This window comes from Chenopodium album, chromosome 16, assembly GCF_948465745.1.
Source record: "Chenopodium album chromosome 16, dcCheAlbu1.1, whole genome shotgun sequence".
Lineage (NCBI taxonomy): Eukaryota > Viridiplantae > Streptophyta > Magnoliopsida > Caryophyllales > Amaranthaceae > Chenopodium > Chenopodium album.
The window spans coordinates 46,252,449-46,272,192 of NC_137849.1; the positions used below are offsets into that span (position 1 = coordinate 46,252,449).

The following is a 19,744-nucleotide window of genomic DNA, read 5'->3' on the forward strand; positions in this document are numbered from 1 at the left end:
AGTAGTGTTGATGTACAAAAAAATGTGTTTAAATAGTGAGAACAAGAAATAAGCTAATAATAATACAAGAAGAGATCATAAGCATTAAATGAAGGTGAATTTAAGATGTATATTTTGAAGATCGAACATGGTATAGTATGGGTCAGTGACCTCTCTTTTGTCTTCCTGTTTCTTCTAAAATCAACCTACATACCCTTAAATTCAAGACCTTAGGAAGGAGAGAGAAAAAGAGAGAGCCAATTTAGAGGTTTTAAGGGTAGATATATAAGCCAAAAACTAAGCACAATAATGCCAAAATAAAGATTTTTCCCGTTTCAGTGAAACTAAATAATAAATAGTATTGTCGAGTGAGATATAGAAAATTAAATAAATTGCTACTATCCTGTTTTAAAATAATTGAAACACTTTCTTTTGAAATTTGATCCCGAGTTTTGAGTAGTACTTAATACTTTAACCAACTAAGTTGATCCCACAAATATTTAATTAGTATGATATTATATTAGTTTAGGGCATGCCCTAATGTTTGGTTTGATCGAGGAAGTACTAAACTAGCTACCAATTAAATTATAGTAATTGTATTCTATACATGCTTTGTCTTTAATTTGGTCCACAAATGTGCAAAATTAATGCATGGGGGGTTTGATTTCCTTGTTTCTTGTTATTTCTAAACACTTTTGACCTCGAATGGCTTAAATTAGAAAGTAATTATGTATTAGAAACTAAAAGTGGGAGACTTTTTGAGCTGGCATTTGTTGAAGCTACCACTAGGTTATTTTTGTTTGGTGAGCTGTGGTCTGCCTTTTTGTTAGCCATTAGTAAAACCTTACCAATTGCAAAAAGATAAGTTCAAAATGATGCAAGTATCATTTTGAAGTATTTTCCTTTTATACAGTGATCAATGAAATAGTTCATTTTAAGCAAAAATCTAATAAATCATCATTCATGTTCTTCCCATCTTTGTTGATATAGATTTTGAAATAAGGTGATTGTATATCCTTAAAAGCTCGTCTCAAATTAAATTGTTATTTTTATATCTAAACTTAATAATAACATTCAACTATTCAAGGTTATTCTCATACCATTCAAGATATAATTTCAAAAGTTAAATATTGATTCTAAAATATCCATATATCCGATACATATCTTTTGATTCTAATCCTATCATGTATTATTGTGAAATGCACATTAAATCATTGATCTCATTCTACAAATAATTTAGGATTGGTATAGATTATTGCAATTTTCATTATTTAAAAATAATATATAAAAATATATTATAATCATCGTTAAATTGCTGCTTGAACCGTAGAGCGATAGAGGCATAGAACATAAAGAGTGTCTATTTTGATTAAAAAACATCCCATATTTTTATGTGTTTTGATATAGGTTCCTACTTCCCTCACTCTAACATGGCATGCTACATTCAAAACCCTACTTAAATCAAATCAAATTTGTATTTAGTTTAATTAATACAATTATACATTTATACGAGTATGTTTTGTTAGCCAATTTTTTTGTTTTAATTAAAAAAAAAAAAAAAAAAAAGTGGGGCCCACATGTGAAGTGAAATCACAAATGGGGCCTAATAGTAGAGTGTAGGTCCGTAAATGGAGGCCCAACTCCCAACCAAGTTTAAAATGACAAAAGAGAAAGGCTTGCAACCCCAGAGCGCAAAGGGCGGCATAGCATGCCACGTGGAAGGGACCCATGTGAGACAATCTTATGCCACGTGGAGTAGGCCCACTTGGGCCGCAAAATTCATGTTCTTTTGTCGCTCACTGTGGGCCCATTTCAAACCCAACTCTCTTTCCTACCAATCTTAGTATCTTACCATAGTTATTGAAGGATCTCATTGCTTATTTGCTTTGGACATGGTTTTTTTGTGTTTCGGTGCTTCATAGTTCTATGCCTTACAAAATTCACTAGGATTGGATCATGGAGTCAACTACAACAATCACAATTCACAAATCTTATAAGAGTTCTAATTTTACTTGTATATAGTGGCAGCATACCTTATGATTGTGTTTGTGTTGTGTCGTGTTTATTTCAAAGTGATTAGTGAGATTTATAAATTTAGATTAACTTAATTTTCATACTACTAAAGTTTTTTGGTAGGTAACATTAACCGAATGGGTTGACCCATCCTTGATTAGTGGGTAGTGTGCCCTTTGGTGGGGGGGGGGAAGGAAACAAGATTTTTATTTCAACCCTAAAATGCTCCCTAATAAAAGTTGATCTCTTTTGACGGTGGAGTTATGAGGTTCAATTCACACCATTTGGCTAATTGGCCAAGCCGCCAAGCTTGCTTGATAATTGTAGATGTTCAACTCGAAAAACTCTACTGACTCTCAATAAATTCTTGCATTAGTTAGTAGACAAGTTATTCTAACTTGATTCGAAGTCTAGTGTTCTATCGGTGAAAACGATTTTGTTGGAAATCTCGATGATATATTTTCTCCAAAAAAAAAAACAAAGGATAGTACTCCATTTCTTCCAAATTTATAACTTTAGATTTCATTATATTATGTTTCAAAACTCTCAAACTTAATCATCACATTTCCTGATTTGGTGAGTGATGCCTATACAGTTTGCATTAGTGCCAATATTGGGCCTGACGGGCTTGGCTATATACATATCCAATTGGTTTTCATTACTTACAAAAACTCTGTTTCAAATGTAATTTATATATTGACAAAGATTACTCTTTAGTACAATACGTAGTAGAAAATTTATCGAACGATCTTACGGTCTTACCCACTATTATTGTTTATTTGTCCTTATTTGTTTTTTGCATGGTTCTTTATGCAATGTTGTAAAAGAATTTCGATACGTATTAAAATTATATAATAAAAAATCAAAATCAATCAAACAAGATCATGCTAATTTTGTACCAATTTGACAATTTCCCAACCTATTTACAATTATTTTTTTGCCAAATTGACAACAATGATAAACTGGGAGATTGATAGTTTATCTATCCCAATTTAATACTCGTCACAATTGTGTTTTGTCCCGCGGTTCCGGTTAATTGTTTGTGTCACATCCTCTTTTAGGATGGAGTGATTGGATTATGTCTTACTTGTATGTTTTGTATCTAGCAGACTAGCACCGTAGTAGGATTAGTAAATAGTAATACATGCGCCAAAAAAAGTACTCTATTAAAGCCTTGTCAAGTGTCAAGTCTATGTGGAACAATATAAATTATTCCATGTTACACCCTTTGTATTTGTAGTGTCCTAATAATATTTTATGCATGTGGATACAAAACTTTAACCAATAATATCTTTAATCATCATCAACTATAAATTACAACAATTAAATATTAATAATTTACTCATTAAAATGATTCCAATAAGTATACACAAGATTATATTTTTTCTTATTCACAAAAATTGGTCTAAATATGATTAATCAGTATTTCCAAAATTTCGAAGGGGACACTTTAAAAAAACGGAGGGAGCAGGGAGTATGTAATCTGAGTATCTTACGTTCTTACTATCCGAGATTCTGAGTTACGGAGTAGTGGAACTGTAGGAGTCTTAGAAAGAAAGGTTAAGAAAGAATATTTGAGAAAGTATTGAAGCACTGAACTCTTCGTTAGACTACCAAAAACAAAAAGGAAAAAATGAGAAAGAACCCTAGAAAACTGAAAACCCAGAAATTGGTGGAGGAGAAAGTTACCAGTGATTCCGAACCTAGCGAAAATTCGAATTCAGATGACCCGAAAATCCCAGAAAACAAAGCAACAGAGTATGAGAAACAAAGAGAATTAAGAATTGCGCAAAATAAAGCGAGAATTGAGGATTTGGGTTTGCGTAATATTGCGAATTCTTTGATGAATTTATCCCAAAAGGGAGGAAAGAGAAAATCAAACCTCAATTCCAAAAGGGTTCCCAAGAATGGCAAAGATGATGATGAATATCAGCCTATTGATGAAGACCCAAAAGATGATAGTAGTGATTCTAGTTTGGATAGCTCCAGTGAAGAATTTGAGGAGCAAGAAAAGAAGAAAAAGAAGAAGCAGAAGAAGAAGGTACATTGATTAATATCTCTTTCTCTTTTTTTCAATTTAAAGCAATTTTTGTGTGTTTTTGGTGTTGAATTGTGGTAAAATGTTTGTGCATTTGGAGAGTCATTCATTTTGATTTTCTTGATTGCTGCTTTCTAAATTAATGTAGTTTGTGCATTTGGTGTAATATAGTGAATCACATGGCTTCAATTGAAATGATCATGTTGTGTACTTTGGATTAGTATATGTGATTGTTTTCTTGGTGTTGGTTTTTGTTGATACTTCATTTTGTGGATTGGACAATGCGGATGAATTTTATAAAAAAAAAAGGCCTCCATTTTTACAATGCTTGTACTTTTTGCAATTCGATTTCATTGAGTATTGTCTGTCCTGCCTTAAATTGAGAGTGAGTTATGGAACGATGTTGTTCTAAGGAAGGAAAACGATTAAAGCGCTTAAGAAGGTGTTTGAATAGGTATTGGAATGCCTTAGTTTTGATGGACGTATGCGTGGAAAATTAATTGAAGTGTTGGAGTGTTTGCTCTGGCCGTCAGCTATCAACAGGTTGCTTCATGGTTGCAATCTCATTGAGGATAGAGTGGTTTTATGACCAAAGGAGAGGATGTCAGGATGATAGTTGATTTAGTGGATTTTATGAACATTTTATAAAGATTTGAACTTTGTGCTTGTTTGCTATTGCCCCCTCTCCCTTTCCCAAAAACAATCCGGTCTTGTGCTTTGTTGCAATTTAAATGCTTTCTTCCTTCCCCAGAAGCAACTATGAAAGAATAGTGTTGCACTCACTCATCAATCAGACTGAGGTCAAAGAGATAATGAACTTTTAAGTTTGCCTCTTGCATGATTCAAAACTCTGTTATGAAAGGAACTCCTTAGATTTAACCAAAAAAAAAGTAAAATTGAGTAAAATCTGCCACCAATCAAAATTTTTCTACATTTAAGAAATTATCCTAACTGATTCTTTGCTTTGCTTGTGCCAGGTAAGCGATAGAAAGTCGAGGTCTCGTAAGCAAAAATCTTCGCAGAAGCAGTTAGACACCACAGATCTTATGGATGAAGATGAAGTTTTAAAGCAGGTAATTCTCAGATCACCTCACTGGCTGGAAAAACCTAGAACTAGCAAGAGGGATTTACAAGTAAGATGGGTATAATGTGAGACTCGGGTAATTATACATTTAAACTTAGATTATAGTGTGACTTTTATGATCAATTGATCATGCATTCACGCCAAGAGTTAAATTAGAAGGGTATATGCTGACTTAAATGAAAATTGAAAAAAAACTTACTTTCTTGTTGTAAAACACTCTTCTTATTCTGGTAGATATCTGCCACTGCAGGCTATAGCTCTTTCTTTAAAAGATGTTGGAGAAACCTCAGACATGCAGCATGCTGGATTGTCTCTAAGCCCAAGCAATCAAGCAGTTAATGCTAATGAAAAGAGCTATGATAACTCTCGGGAAGATAATTCGAGGAGGAAAAAAAGACCAGTAAGCATTTCTGTGTTGTAGCGCTTAAATATTGCTACACTCATGTTATGTTTTGATGTTATTATACTATGGCAATATGGCAGTTCAAGAATCGTGTGCAAATGACTGGGGATGACCTGGTTATAAACTTCTGCCAATTCGATGGTAATTTCTGACTTGCTTCTATTCTATTTGTACTGTCAATTAATTTGTATTCTTTATCCATATTCTTAGTTAACTTTTCAACATGATTTTTAAAACCTTAACCATAGAAAAGCATATAATAACATGATATGATGCATTCTGATTACCCTTTAAGAAAACTTAACATCAGCTTTGCAGCTACCTTTCTTTATCATTCTATATGAGTTGCAGAGACTGGGAAGGGGAGCATAACGTTAAGAGACTTGCAACAGATGGCTGCTTCTCATGATTTTACCTGGACCGATAAGGAGTTAGTTGATATGATTCGCTGTTTTGACAGTGATAAAGATGGAAAGGTCTGTTCTACTTGTTCGAGATTCTCCATATCCATCTATTCCAAGTCTTTACCATATTATCATTTGCATGGAAATGGAGTATAACGCTTGTGACACTCATATGTCCTCATTTCAGCTAACTTTGGATGATTTTCGGAACATTATTCTGCAGTGCAACATGTTACATGTGCCAGAAAATCCTTAAAAGGTTTTTGAAGGGTAATCAAAATTTTCAAGAGTATCAAGTTATATTTTCATATGCTTTCACTCCTAAATAGTAACAGCATAACTGACGTTGCATTTCGTTGATCGATGCAGATAATTTCGAGCCTCCTGACAGCAATGAGAAGTATGGATTGAATGCACTGAAGATGCTTTGGTAGCAAACAATGGAGTAATAGCTAAGAAAGATGATACAGTACATGCTTTAATTCTTTAGTAGCAAATGATGTACTGGCAAAGAAATGCACAACTTATGACAAAGTTAATCCTTGTTTAATTATCATTTACTTTACAACTAGATGTATGATAATAAGACACATGCAAAACCTATTGAAAGATCATCGTCTAATACATCAGACTATCAAACCAAAAATCTTGGTCAGCTACTTCTTAAGAGTAATAACCAAATAGCAAGCTCAACTTCAAGCCTCCAGATAGGCCAGGTTTTCTCTTCACAGTTCATATTTTCTTGATGAGATATCCCAGAATAATGCCAATAATCCCGACAACGATAACATACATGAATGGAATTCCTGCACCCTTTTTACTAATTTCACGCCTCAATAGCTCCTGCATCATCAAATTTTCCAGTAACGGGTGAAAAAGAAGACCAAGTTGATGCATAGTTTATAAAAGCAAATGTGAATATGTCCATCTATCCTACTACATAAAGCTTCACAATTTTTAGCAGTCATCAGTCTCTTAACAAACAAGCTTCAGTTCAATGTTTTAAGCATCTTTGAAAACAAGTTTTTCAAAATAAAATAATAAATGCTCGTACATAAAAGTTTGAGTATTCACTAATTCAGTAGCAATCCATGGCCATCAACTTGGTCATTCTCTTTGTAATGAACCAGCATAAGACAGATGATTCTAGAGAGTTGATCATGATAAATTTGAATAATAAAGCTTATGAACTAGAAATTTAGGCAAAGATGAAATTTGCACTAAAATCTGAAATTAAGAAAAAAAGTACAAGCTTTCAAGAGGCTTGCTCTCTCCCCTAGCCAACATTTGTGAGGTTGGAGCTCTCCAAAGTGTTTCCACTTTTTAACAATATTTTGCATGCCTTTTCTATGCTTAACCTCCCTTATTTATACTAAGGGCGTGTTTGGATTGAAAGAAATGAAGGGTAATGGAGGAATAGAGTAATTTGGATAACAAATGAGGAAGGAAGGGAATTAGGGAGAGATATAAAGGGATTAAATTGTAAGAAATTGATTTCTCCGAGAGATTTAAAAGGAATACTCGTCATTTTTCCCTTATTCTCCCTTCTCCTCCCTCCCCTTTCTTTATCCAAACACACTAAATCTGATATTTAATTAACAGAATAATACTCCGTATAGACTACCCATGATGCCCCTCCCTTACCACGGTTTATTTCAATTTTATCCACTACCATGGTTTATTCATGCTGTAGAAAAGCCATTCGAAAATTTAAATATTAGCAAGAACCAGAAGCATACCATTTCTTGATGAAGCTTGTTGTTTTGTTGAATTGCAGAGTTTTTCTCTTCCATCAGCCTAGAAATAGTAGCATCCACCTGAAATATTAAAATTATCAAAACACGTAGTCAATTACAGAAATCAGAGCACCCTGAGAAGTTTTAAGCAAATTTTAGCTAAGTGGACAGCATAACATCAGATGCTTGAAACACTTACTTTGTAATAACTATAATGGTAAATTTGGTTGTTGTCTTGCTGATTATACAACATCAGCACATCATATACTTAAAACATTCGTGGTTTAGCCAAAAGGTTAAAGATACATACCTAACAATAAAAGAAAACACATTCTGCGATATGATATAAAATTCTGCTAATTTTTCGTATAAGCTCGAAATGTGCAAAATATTCAATATTTACAAGGAAGCAATTCGACACATGTAAAAATCTAACGAAGGCTGATCATATTCAAATCACAATTAGCAGATAGTTTGCTAGGATCTGATATCTTATTCAATGATTAAAACTTTGAAGGATGGAAAATCACCTGACGTGAATCATCTTCCGGCTCAACATGGGTTCTTGTAGCCTGCAAAAACGAAAGTCATAATTACTTTAGAAGTTAAAAAGGAGAAAAGCATTTTGCAAAACTCAACGAGCAAGCATAAAGTATAGCTATATGAATAACTTACAGGTGAAAAAGTATCCATATTCCCATTGTCTGATACAGAACCTTCATCTGATCCTTCTTGTACAGTCAGTGGAGGTTGTGGGGGTGGAATGTAAGAGACTTTCAATTTCCACTCGTCAACATAATTCCCAGATTCCTTGTTAAACTATCAAAAGAACAAGGCAAAATTAAAATTTGACCTTTCATCAACAACAAAATACACAAAAAAGCACCCTTGAGTCAACTTCCATCAACCTTGTTAGGCTGTTTGATAAATCAAAGTTAGGGTGATTAAGCATTAGCACTCAGGCTAGTATACAGCAACTTATGGCATGCCGAATTAAATAGCAATATGCGCGATTAATGCTTCAAAATGAACAAGGGATTACCATATCAGAAGTGATGTCCTTGACAGTGAGTCCAGGGCTGACAATCACACTCTGAAGAAGAAATTTGTCTTTGCACTGAAGATCAGCAGGTGCTTCCTTTTGCGCTTGCATTGTCACTACAATTAATCCCCCAACCCAATAAGGATAAAATCAATATCAAGTATAATCATACTCCCTCCAGCTCCAAATAATTGTCGCATTGTCCCAACCCCTCGGATTAAAAGGCATAATCAACACAATTCTACTGAAACAGCCCTTATAATAGTGCAGTTGGCACTTGGCAGAATCAATCAAAACATCCCTTATTAGGTCTAAGCAATAATACTTGAGTAGTTGGCAAAATCAATCATCAGACTTAAAACTGTACTAATAAATAATTCACATAAATGTGACAACTATTCCCGGACATCCTAAAGAAGTATATATGCGACTATTATCACTAGACCGAGCCCCTAACTCACAAAGTATTAGCATTCCAGTTAATTATCACAAAATTTGACTCAAACCCAGAAAAATTAAGCTAAAATTAGAGACATCAACAATCAAGATCTTTTTTTTTTTTACCTAAAAGATCATGATTAGAATGTGGCAAAACGATCCCAGTATTAGGCCGTACAGAATACTTCTTCGGATTTGTTGTTTTCACCTACAAATTGGGGAAAAATTCAACCAATTTTCACCAAATAAAAAACAAAAAAGACTTGAATTTTGAAATTTGAGTAGCAGAAATTTTTTACAAAATAATAATAAAAAGTAAAGTACCTTAAAAGCAACATTGCAATCAGTATGATTAGTCAATTGCATGGTACAAGGGATCTGCTTGTTCAACTCAACTGCATGTAATAATCATTAAACAACAAAATCAAAATCACAAAAATTAATAACAAGCAAAAAAAGCAAAGAAATTGAAATAGGAAGTAAAAAAATACATGGGAATTGAAGTTCTTGAGGTTGAATGCTGAGATATTCCCCTGAATTCATAATTGTATGAAAATACCCAGAAAATCAAAACAAAATTAAAATTATGAACTGGGTTTTAGAGAGAGAAAGAAGAGAGAGAAGATCTAAGAAGAAAATAGAGGTTTGAATTGAAAGAAAAAACAAGAGTGAAAGTTGAGGAGAGAGAAAATGGGAAGACAGGGGAGACGTGGTACAGTGTTAATAGTGTCGACTATGTTTGTGTTTTATGTGTTTTCTTCTTTTATTTTTGTAGGGCCCAACTTTTTTTTATTTTATCATCATTGTAATTTATCATCAAAGGTTTTTTTATTTGTTATTTTTTCAAATAAAAATTGATTGGATTTTGATCACAAGTACTATAATTTTCACCTGATGATATAATTGCTTTGACTGAATTTGTAATAGTCAATCTTGTCTTACTAACGGTAATTCAACGTTGATTGTTGATGATATCAAATGAATTGACCTCGAACATTACAAATTACTCCGTATCCCATATCAATACAATGCTCAATTTATATAATTTGTCTACAAATAATTCGATCACATTATTTTACTCGGTAGTATGAAGTAATAAACATGGTAAAGAGTCGGAAATAGATGTTTAACTTTGATCACTCTTGCAACAACAAAAATCAGTGCGCAAATATTGACGGTTCTTGTTATTAATTTGTCAAAATATGCAACGTTTATGTGAAAAACAAATAGTTGGATCGATCTGTATAAATGTAACTCATACTCATACTCATACTCATACTCATACTATATTCCCTAGTACGATATACTCATAGTCATAGTAAATGTGCCTTCAAAAAAATAAAGGAAAAAAGGCCACCAACATTTTCAGAACACAATTGTGGGTCTGTGGCATTTTATTCCAATAAAGGGAGGTATTTATTTTAGAATTTAATGTAGGTCGCTCAGGTTTAATTAGTACATATAAGTAGTTACAAATACAGTACTGAACTAGGACATTACAACTGACCAGCAATCATCCTACTTGCACAACTAGAGCAACATCACGTACATTAAAAGGACGAAAATCCATTCCCAGAACGGTCAGAAGGTAAGCTTCTAGCTAAACCGAAACCTTTATAACAAAATATTGACCTCGCTCATAGCCGGTGGTGCTTTTTACAGTTATGATCTCTGTTCTTTACGCGTTTTAGCAGAAAAACCAGCAAACCAAGCAACCCTCATGAGCTGCAAACCAAGAATCAGCACCCACCAACACACCAACCCCCTTATAGTATGCATCATCCATGCAGGCGCACTAATTTCTGCGCTAAGCTTCAAACCCCTCATGAGCTGCAGCACTCGATAGGCCTCGTATATAACAGGAGTTACAAGCCATACAGGCGATTGCCAATGCCAAGTCAGCAGTTCTGTCAATATCTGCACCGACAGAAGGAGGAGGTAGGGACCTAAAAGTACCAAGTATGAGATTGGTGCAAGCTGTGGTTGAAGGAAACCCTTTTGTGAGCCAAAGAGCAATGCCAAGGGGATAGCATAGCCTACGATTGACGCAAACATGTTCCAGAATCGATAACTGAAAGGAGCCTTGCTTTGGGGGGCTTCCATTGGGTCTTTTGGTTGGGTGGTAGAATGAGCCATGAGGAGGAACAAAGTTGCGCCGAGATTGAAGATGCAATCTAGCCCAACAAGGGAAAGTAGGCTGGCAATGTTGGACCCAAGAAATATAGACGATATGGGTAGCCACAAAGTTGGGACCATGCCAGTGCCAAGAAGAAAAGCCGGACCCAAGATCCACAATGGCCATTTAAGAAAACCTGCCCCTCGTGATGGGCTGCTGGCTTTTTGAGCTAATTTTTCAGAATCAGTAGCTGGTGTAGCTGCAGTGTCCTCTAACTTAAGGGTGTCAAATAAATTGGGAGTTTCTTCCACAAGCTCGGGTTCAGCCTCATCAGTGGGTGCATACGTAAGAGGTTTAGGTTCCCATGGTGTCAACTTTGAGCAGCAAACCAAAAGGCGTTTTATATGGAGTTTTGGAAAAGTAAGTCCAACATGATTATTGGTAAACCTCCTATATTTCTGGCTCTGGTAACGAAATCCAGCAACAGAAATGTTGGGCACTGGAGTTCTAATCAGTGATGACATGGCTCCTGTAAGCGCAGTTGATATACAGAACTAGCCAATTGCTATTGCTTATCTGCAACAGATACCACAGAAACATGTCAATTATAATGACTGAGAATAAAACACTACCTTAGAGGAGGAGCTTAGGGGAGGGAGGGGGGGACAAAAGATCCATAGGTACATATTTGTGGAATTATACTTCAGAGTAGTCAAATTTCAGCCTCAGTCGCAGAATTAAGCTTAGCAGTTTCTACTGAGTATATATTAAAGTAAAAAGAGATGATCAACAGTCCTACCCCATAAAGAAGAGTGGCTGAAGTCTGAAGACCAACAACAGTAGCCTGATCCCACAGACAAGTCTGAGTTTAGAAAGATAGGTAGACATATTAAAACAAAACTAAAACCATTGCCTGAAACTCCCCATTCCACATAGATGGCATTTCTGTTTCCGATTTCAAAACCACTCACAATCCTTGTTAAAGCTAACTGAGAATAGTCTTTTCACCCAGCAATTAACTTGGTTCACCTCAAAACAAAGTACAACAAAACAATAAAGAGGTAATATGGCACAAAATTATTAGGTGATGACTTGACAAAAAAGAATACTTAGACAGGAAGAAGTTCCCTTCAATAATAGTCAAACTGAAGCTGTACAGCTCATCTACAAAAAAGGGTATCAGGAAGTTGAACAGCATTGCCAAATACTGAACCTTGTTCACATCTAGATTTTTCCCCATTAGTAATGAAGCATGAGCTAAGACGAAAGATTGGAAGTAGCAATATTACAGAAATCCACGACGAACTCTTGGAAAATCCAACATGTGCTCTCTGTCACTATTCTAAGCTAAACTTCAATTTCTGACCTCAGAAAATTCAAAACAGCAATGCCACATTGCCACCAGACAAAGTACTAACAATGTTTTCCTATTTCTTTTTCCATGCCATCTTTGGAGGTTGCTATCACATTCTAAAAGGCAAACCTCTTGCTCAGGATATCAGAAGTTCTACGAACTGTATTACACTAATTATTCTTAAGTTTTATATCTTGAATCATCAAAATTCAACTTTACTACCTCTATATCAGTAATCAAACGACTCAAACTGATCCCTAGAAACAGTCTATTCAATACTTGATAGTTGATACCCAAGCTGAAATGTTAACATATGAACTTCTTGCTGCTTCAGTAATTTTCTATTGCATTTAAACCCAATACCCATTTTAAATTTAATCCCAATTCATATTCTTTACGCCAAAAATCCCTCTTTTCCCTTCATTCAACCATAGTTACTGATTAGGGTTCTTAAATATTGGGAGAAATTTTCATAAAGGTAATTCGCTGTAATATATGATCACAAAAGCACACTCTACAGTAATCAACAATTAAATTATAAACCCATATCACAAACATTAAATTTCAATAAACTATACATCTGAAAGAAATTAAACACAAGAAATTCATTCATTCAATTCAATTAATCCAATAAAACAAGAAAACCCACAAATATAAATTACTCATTCTATGAGAAAAAGAAGGGGACTAACCAGTAGTTGATATGATTTGTTGCAGATTGAAGCTTTTCATTTCTCAATGAAAATTCCTCAATTAATTTTGATTCATTTCGCTTATATCCCAATTGGGGTTTTACTTGAATTGAAATTTTAATTTTGTTTTGAAGAGGTAAAATAGGTTACCCTGCAATTAACTTGTCTGTGTAGAATACAATTGGCAATCATTTTCGGTTTTCTTGGAAACATTTTGATTTTTGACAATAACATTTGGGCCTTATATACGGGTCTTACATGACATTAGGGTAGAAATCGGATCTTATTTTGTGGAAAATGATTAGTGCGTTACCAAGTATATATAGAATCTATATTTATATCTATATCTATATCTATTTATATTTTTTTTTTTTTTTTGATTTTTGAATAGATATCTATCTATCTATATTTAGTATTTAAAAATACAAACCATAAATTTTTACTAAGCTATATGTTACTGTAATCATCCATATGCCACGTGTTACTCTTTTTTAATATTTCCTTTTTATATTCCATTTTACTCCGTAAATCTTTATGCATTCCGAAACTTGCAATAAGTAAGAAAATAAAGTGCTTCATTTCCAATATGTAATAAATTAAAGTTAAATTAATTAGTACACATCACATAAACAATAAATTAGTCTTTTTCATCTCCTAAACTTAAAATATAATCTAAACTAATATGTCATTTCATACCCCACAATAACAATGTATGTAATATGTAAACCTGATTAAATTCCTAAACAACACCAACGCATATAATACAAATATACAATACATTTCAAGAAAAATAACTTAATTAACAAACCGTGTATTGAACAGGTCAAAAGGCTAGTTATAGATAAAGAATCCACAACATACCCCAAGTATACATAGAAATCAGCTGAATATATACAATGATACAGAGTAAATTTATGAGATGATAGCCAACCTTACTTTCATTTCTCTTTTTAAAAAGAGAGTGTTCGTTTTGGAAATCAAATTCTAGAATCATTTTCTTTTGGTAGAGTATGGATCATAGTAACCTATCTAGAAGGTTATTTTAATAGAAAAGTTTATAAGGTGTTTAGAAACTTGATGAGAGGTATAAATAATAGCAAAACTATATCAAATAATAATATCAGTAGAGAGGTAAATTGTCATAATACTCATGGCAATTATTTTTAACATATTAATCATGACAATTTAATTTATACTACCCTAAAGTTATATAACCATTTTGATATTTAAAAATGGTTATACCAGATCAATACAAATATAATTAATTAGACAATTGGTTTTGAAGAAGCTAAGGTTATAGCATGGACTGTACAACCTCAAACTTAGGCAAATTAAGAGGAGGCAAAGAGAATTGAGTAATAGTAGAGCTTCCTCTTCTTATATCTTGCATAGTTAGTAAAGCAGCCACTGTATTCCTAAATATGCCTTCACCCACAACTAGTAACTCATCATAATTATTTTCTCTCTTTCTCTTACTATCTTCTACGTGTTCTTCGTGATCGACTCCACGAGGAAACGTTGCCTCTATTGTTGCCTCTAGCTCCTTGATTAGCTTCGATATGAGATCCGTCGTGAAGAATGGTTGTTCAAGCACCTTTTGTATGAATGGCAATCTCAACAAACTTCCTGTTCTTTTGTCATACTTCTTTAGGATCTTAGCTAGCCCTTTGAAACCAAGAAAAGGCAAAAAAAAAAAAAGTGAGGAAGGACTATTTTCATGTATATAGTAATTTTAGAATATGATTCTCCATTAAATAATTAACATAAGTTTTTTAATCCTTTGTTTTAAAATATGTGGCAAGAAATTAAAATAAATAGGAAAATAAAATTTGATGGTGTCAAGAGAATATACCAGTGTAGTTGATGTTGCTGTAGTTGATAAGAAGCACCATTTCACCATGAAAATTGACTATGTCTTTTCTAATCATTCCTAATTCTTCTTTGTAACATAATTCAGAAGGAAGACTTCCTTTTGGCCCCCATGTATTTTGAACTCTGTGAATCCTCTGTTGTAATTCCTGCGTGCATAGTCGAAGCATTTTTATTTCTGAGTACTTTATATTATCGAACATAACATCAAATTAAATTCTAAGGAATCAATTTTAATTAGTACGTGGTTACATGCCTTGTATATAGTGCACAAAAAGAGGTAGTATTACGTAACAAATAAAAGGTCACTTATAGTGGTATATTGCAATAAAGGTGGCTTTCGCCTTTTGGTGACACTTAAGAAAATAAACTGGCTTGATTATTGTTATCTATATTCACCTATTGGACTCTGTGGAGAGCAATGTGTATGTATGCTTAGATTAGAAAAGCCGTTAACCTCACGAAAAGTCATAATACTAGTGCTAAATATATTCTAAGAGGCCATTAGAAAGTACCAATGTACTATTAGCAAAATATTATTTGACCAGTCAAGGTTCATAAAGTACATACAGTTTTTTTTAGAAAATCATATTCTCTTTTAATCTTCATTATTTAAGCAAGTCAAGGTTAATTTTGTACTTGTATATGGTATGGTATCAAATTATCAATACGCCCAATTTTAACAATTTGTGATCAATATAAGCTACTTTCTGAAACCTAATTTTTATACAAACACCTTTGATTGTAACTATTAGGACGTTGTTATTCTGTTATATTTAACATTCAAATGAACAAATATACAAAATACCGATTAATAGAGCTAATGACAATTGTTTTAGTAATGTAAAATGTTCACAGTGCGAGCATGCTCTATTTGTACGTATTCACCTTTTTAACGCATTCCATTTAGTCACAAGAGTATTACTACCTCCGTTAACTATTATTTGCAACAAAGGAATATTTTATATCTCATAAATAATACCCCTTTGTTGCAAATAATAGTTAACAGAGGTAGTATTTATGTAGATTGAGAGATACTGGTTAGAGTAGACGACCCAAATAAATTTATCAGCGTAATGATAACATGTACTCCGTACTCTGTAGTAATAGACGATAAAAAAGCTATGGAGTATATGAATGGGTAGATTGGGTGTCAGGTTGAGATATAGCAAACATAACTTGTTTTGGTGTAAACACCCTTTTAAGTTTAATAGCTGGGTATATGCTATAAGTATCTACGTAAGCATGCAGATCGAGTGGCAGCATATTCTTTTGGCAATTATTTCTCTCTGGGAACAGGGCTTAAGCATATCCTTTTTTTGGGAGTATTCTCACCTTTTTAATTTGTGGCTACCTACTAATATTAACTTAATTATATGGCTAATTTTTCAGGCCATTAACTTCTTCATTTTGATGCACCTAGATGTGTGTAAAATGGTGAAACATAACACAAATCTTAAATTCAGGACATAAATACAGCAATTGGTTAGTGAAACATTGAAGCTAATCAAATAATAATTTATGAAACCACTAAAATTTGATATTAAAATCAGTGGGAGGGGGAAAAAGATAAAGCTCATTATTATTACTGTAGTAGATTGTGAAAATAGAAGGGAAAAAAATTAAATTGATGAATATTTCTGGCTTAATCTACATACATAACCATTTATAGGTTTTTGGTTACATTTTAATGCCTTTAAGGCTTTAACCTATAGTCATATCCCAATAATTAACCACAATAAGAATCAAACCCCCAATACTTGGAAAAATAAAAATAGCAATTAACACAGTTTCAAATCCACTTAATAATATTAAATAATATAATAAATAATATTTACCTAATATATTTTTTACGTGTCTTATTCTCTTTCATAAAGGTATGTACACATCACTATATAGTGTTTAGTATAGTATATATGAATCTTGATCATATTTCTATCAATCAATATAGCAATTAACACAGTTTCAAATCCACTTAATAATATTAAATAATATAATAAATAATATTTACCTAACATATTTTTTACGTGTCTTATTCTCTTTCGTAAAGGTATCTACACATCACTGTATAGTGTTTAGTATAGTATATATGAATCTTGATCATATTTCTATCAATCAATATACATGACGTATAATAATTATGACGGAATTTATATCCTTAAAAAATTACTCCCTTTTCTCCAAACCCTCAAGACAAAATCTTAATTAAATTATAAAGAAGCATTGAGATTTATAAAAAAAAGTAAAGAAGTTAGTTGCATTCTACAAGTACATACCTTATGCCTAATAATAAAATCTTCTTCCTTCTCCATGAAAAAAGTGTTGAATTTATCAATCTGATTATTCAATAGCAGGACAAATTCAGACTCAGGCTTGCCATACTCCGGCAACATATCACCACCGGACGGCACCGTCGTCGTGGAGATCAAACGTACAAGCTTCTTCAACTCCTTGTATGACAAAAACTTGTCCCTCCATTCCGGCAATGTCTCTTGAATTTGTTGCTTCAACCTCTTCCCAAACTTCATTTTTTTTTATTTCCTATATATTTCAACCCAATTAAATTAATTCCTAAGAAAATAATTTACTTTGAAGGTGTAAATATGATCAAAATCACTAGTATATAAATGGGAAAGATAGCAACCAAAATAGTGAGCTTTATAATGTGGAAAAAGGGGTGGAATTAGTAACACAAAGAATATTAAAAAGCATATGCTTATTTTTATGAGTGACAATTAATTTTTTGGTAAACAATAATGTTAAGTACAAATGAATAAGAGGAGAAATAAAGAAAAAGAAAAAAAAAAGGACAGTAAATAAAGCCGTTAGGTAGAAAATAGGAATTTGGCGGTATATTCCGTTAATTACTAGTTGGGTCAACATTGAATAAGGCATGGTAATGACTTTGCTTGTCAAATTGGCATGCCATGTGACAATGTATGGGGAGAGGATTTCTAGTGATTTTGGGTATTTAAGAAGAGCATCAAATTGGGATATTTCAAATTTTCCATCTTTAGTTTGAGACCACTCTCATGGGTATGTACCTTTAGGGACTAAATCAACTCATGTTAGGTAGTCACAATTTTCATTTTTGTTGATGTAGATGTTATATACTTGTAGTAGATACAACTATACAAGTGGGAGGTGTCGGGTATTTGTATTTGTTGAATGGTGACTTGTTATAAATGTCAACTAATTTAAATTGGTTAAAAACTTAAAGTATTGGGTGATGATACATAAGATTCGGGATCAAATTATGTTTACAACGCTATCCTCTGTGGCTCTCTCCGCACTAGAAAAAAGATACTTGCTAACTTGTTATGAGATAAAAAAAAATTATTTATTGTGATCAATAACAACTACGAGTGCTTTTTTTTATACTTCCTCTGTTTTTTTTATTATTGCACCATAGGTGTTGGGTACAAATATTTTGGTAGTGGAAAAAATTAAGAGAGAGAAAGATAAAAATACAAAATTGTCCATGTGATATATTGATAAACTAAAAAGTAAGTGTGAAAAAACAAGGGTATATTGGGTATTTATAGTGTGAACACAAATAATTTTTTTCCTAACGAGAAAATGGTGCAATATTTATGAAACTTCCTAAAAAGGCAAGTGGTGCAATAATAAAATAACGGAGGAAGTATATAATTTAGGAATTTTCACATTGCCTATTATTATTATGTTTTTTTTGTAAGAAAAAAAATCTAAGGCAATCTTCAAAATAATTTGAGGCATAAACTTTAGAATAAGATGATCCTGATGGAAAGTCTCCCTTACAATTGACATTTGAATAAAAGTCAACCCATGAAAGTTTTTTTTTTTTTTTTTTTTTTTTTTTGGACAAGGACTTCTATAAAATGAAAAGCATGATAACAACCTAAACTAAGTAAAGAAAGCAAGATTAGACGGTAGAACATTGGGGTCGGATCATACAACCTAAACTAGTCAACCCATGAAAGTTGGTATAATGATCTGGTGATACTTAATCATTGTATGAAACTTGTGTGGATAATTGATGAGATTGAATTGCATAGACAATCTTGAATTAAAATCTTACCATGTCTTTCTAGGGGAATATTAATCCATTTGTCCTAGACTAGTTTTTACATCATTAATCCTTAATTAGATTTTTTATACTTTCATTTTAAGAAAAGCAGTAATTAATTAAAGTTAAATTTTTTTCGGTATTAATAAAAAAAGTTCTACACCGTTTCTCAAAATCAATAATAATAAAATACTATCTCACTATCTTCTATCATATTTATATTATTTTTCACGATAAAAGTAACTCAACTATCTCCTCTTATATGAGCTTTTCCAATTAGCGTGTCCAATATCTTATGATAAATTGACACTTATACCCTCATTTAATTTAAAATCCTACCTAAACTACATACCCCTTCAATAAGCTTAATGGTCATTTTACATACTCAAACAACTTTAAACAATCATTTATCTACCAAACATTTTTATAAAATCAGGTAATAAAATAAGATAGTCAAATCAGTTATACAATCAATTAATTAAAATCAGCAAACACAATCAAATTCAGTTTTCAACTTTTTCACCAAAC

The 19,744-nt window shown here is 32.7% G+C and overlaps 4 protein-coding genes across 5 annotated transcripts; 1 reads left to right on the plus strand and 3 right to left on the minus strand.

The window, feature by feature from the left end:
* The first annotated feature begins 3,417 nt into the window (after nt 1-3,417).
* Nucleotides 3,418-6,474, plus strand: LOC145586718 (uncharacterized). The gene is made up of 7 exons (XM_081643620.1): nt 3,418-4,033; nt 5,008-5,103; nt 5,365-5,514; nt 5,598-5,658; nt 5,869-5,993; nt 6,109-6,191; nt 6,291-6,474. Exons 1-6 carry the CDS (start codon nt 3,626-3,628, stop codon nt 6,175-6,177), a joined length of 909 nt encoding a protein of 302 aa, XP_081499746.1. The 5' UTR covers nt 3,418-3,625; the 3' UTR covers nt 6,178-6,191; nt 6,291-6,474.
* LOC145586719 (vesicle-associated protein 1-2-like) lies at nt 6,399-9,860 on the minus strand. The gene is made up of 8 exons (XM_081643621.1): nt 9,629-9,860; nt 9,462-9,532; nt 9,264-9,345; nt 8,700-8,815; nt 8,333-8,476; nt 8,188-8,229; nt 7,661-7,738; nt 6,399-6,764 (listed from the first exon to the last, which is right to left on the minus strand). Exons 1-8 carry the CDS (start codon nt 9,678-9,680, stop codon nt 6,654-6,656), a joined length of 696 nt encoding a protein of 231 aa, XP_081499747.1. The 5' UTR covers nt 9,681-9,860; the 3' UTR covers nt 6,399-6,653.
* Nucleotides 9,861-10,491: 631 nt separating this feature from the next.
* On the minus strand, nt 10,492-13,497 carry LOC145585610 (uncharacterized). Of its 2 annotated transcripts, XM_081642317.1 has the most exons (3): nt 13,300-13,497; nt 12,053-12,115; nt 10,492-11,829 (listed from the first exon to the last, which is right to left on the minus strand). In XM_081642317.1, exon 3 carries the CDS (start codon nt 11,775-11,777, stop codon nt 10,800-10,802), a length of 978 nt encoding a protein of 325 aa, XP_081498443.1. In that variant the 5' UTR covers nt 11,778-11,829; nt 12,053-12,115; nt 13,300-13,497; the 3' UTR covers nt 10,492-10,799. The 2 variants fall into 2 exon arrangements, with proteins under 2 accessions (XP_081498443.1, XP_081498442.1); XM_081642316.1 differs by lacking the exon at nt 12,053-12,115 and having other exon boundaries at nt 10,493-11,829.
* A 951-nt stretch (nt 13,498-14,448) lies between these two features.
* LOC145585611 (SPX domain-containing protein 3-like) lies at nt 14,449-18,169 on the minus strand. The gene is made up of 3 exons (XM_081642318.1): nt 17,445-18,169; nt 15,152-15,317; nt 14,449-14,964 (listed from the first exon to the last, which is right to left on the minus strand). Exons 1-3 carry the CDS (start codon nt 17,694-17,696, stop codon nt 14,594-14,596), a joined length of 789 nt encoding a protein of 262 aa, XP_081498444.1. The 5' UTR covers nt 17,697-18,169; the 3' UTR covers nt 14,449-14,593.
* Between the last annotated feature and the right edge of the window lie 1,575 nt (nt 18,170-19,744).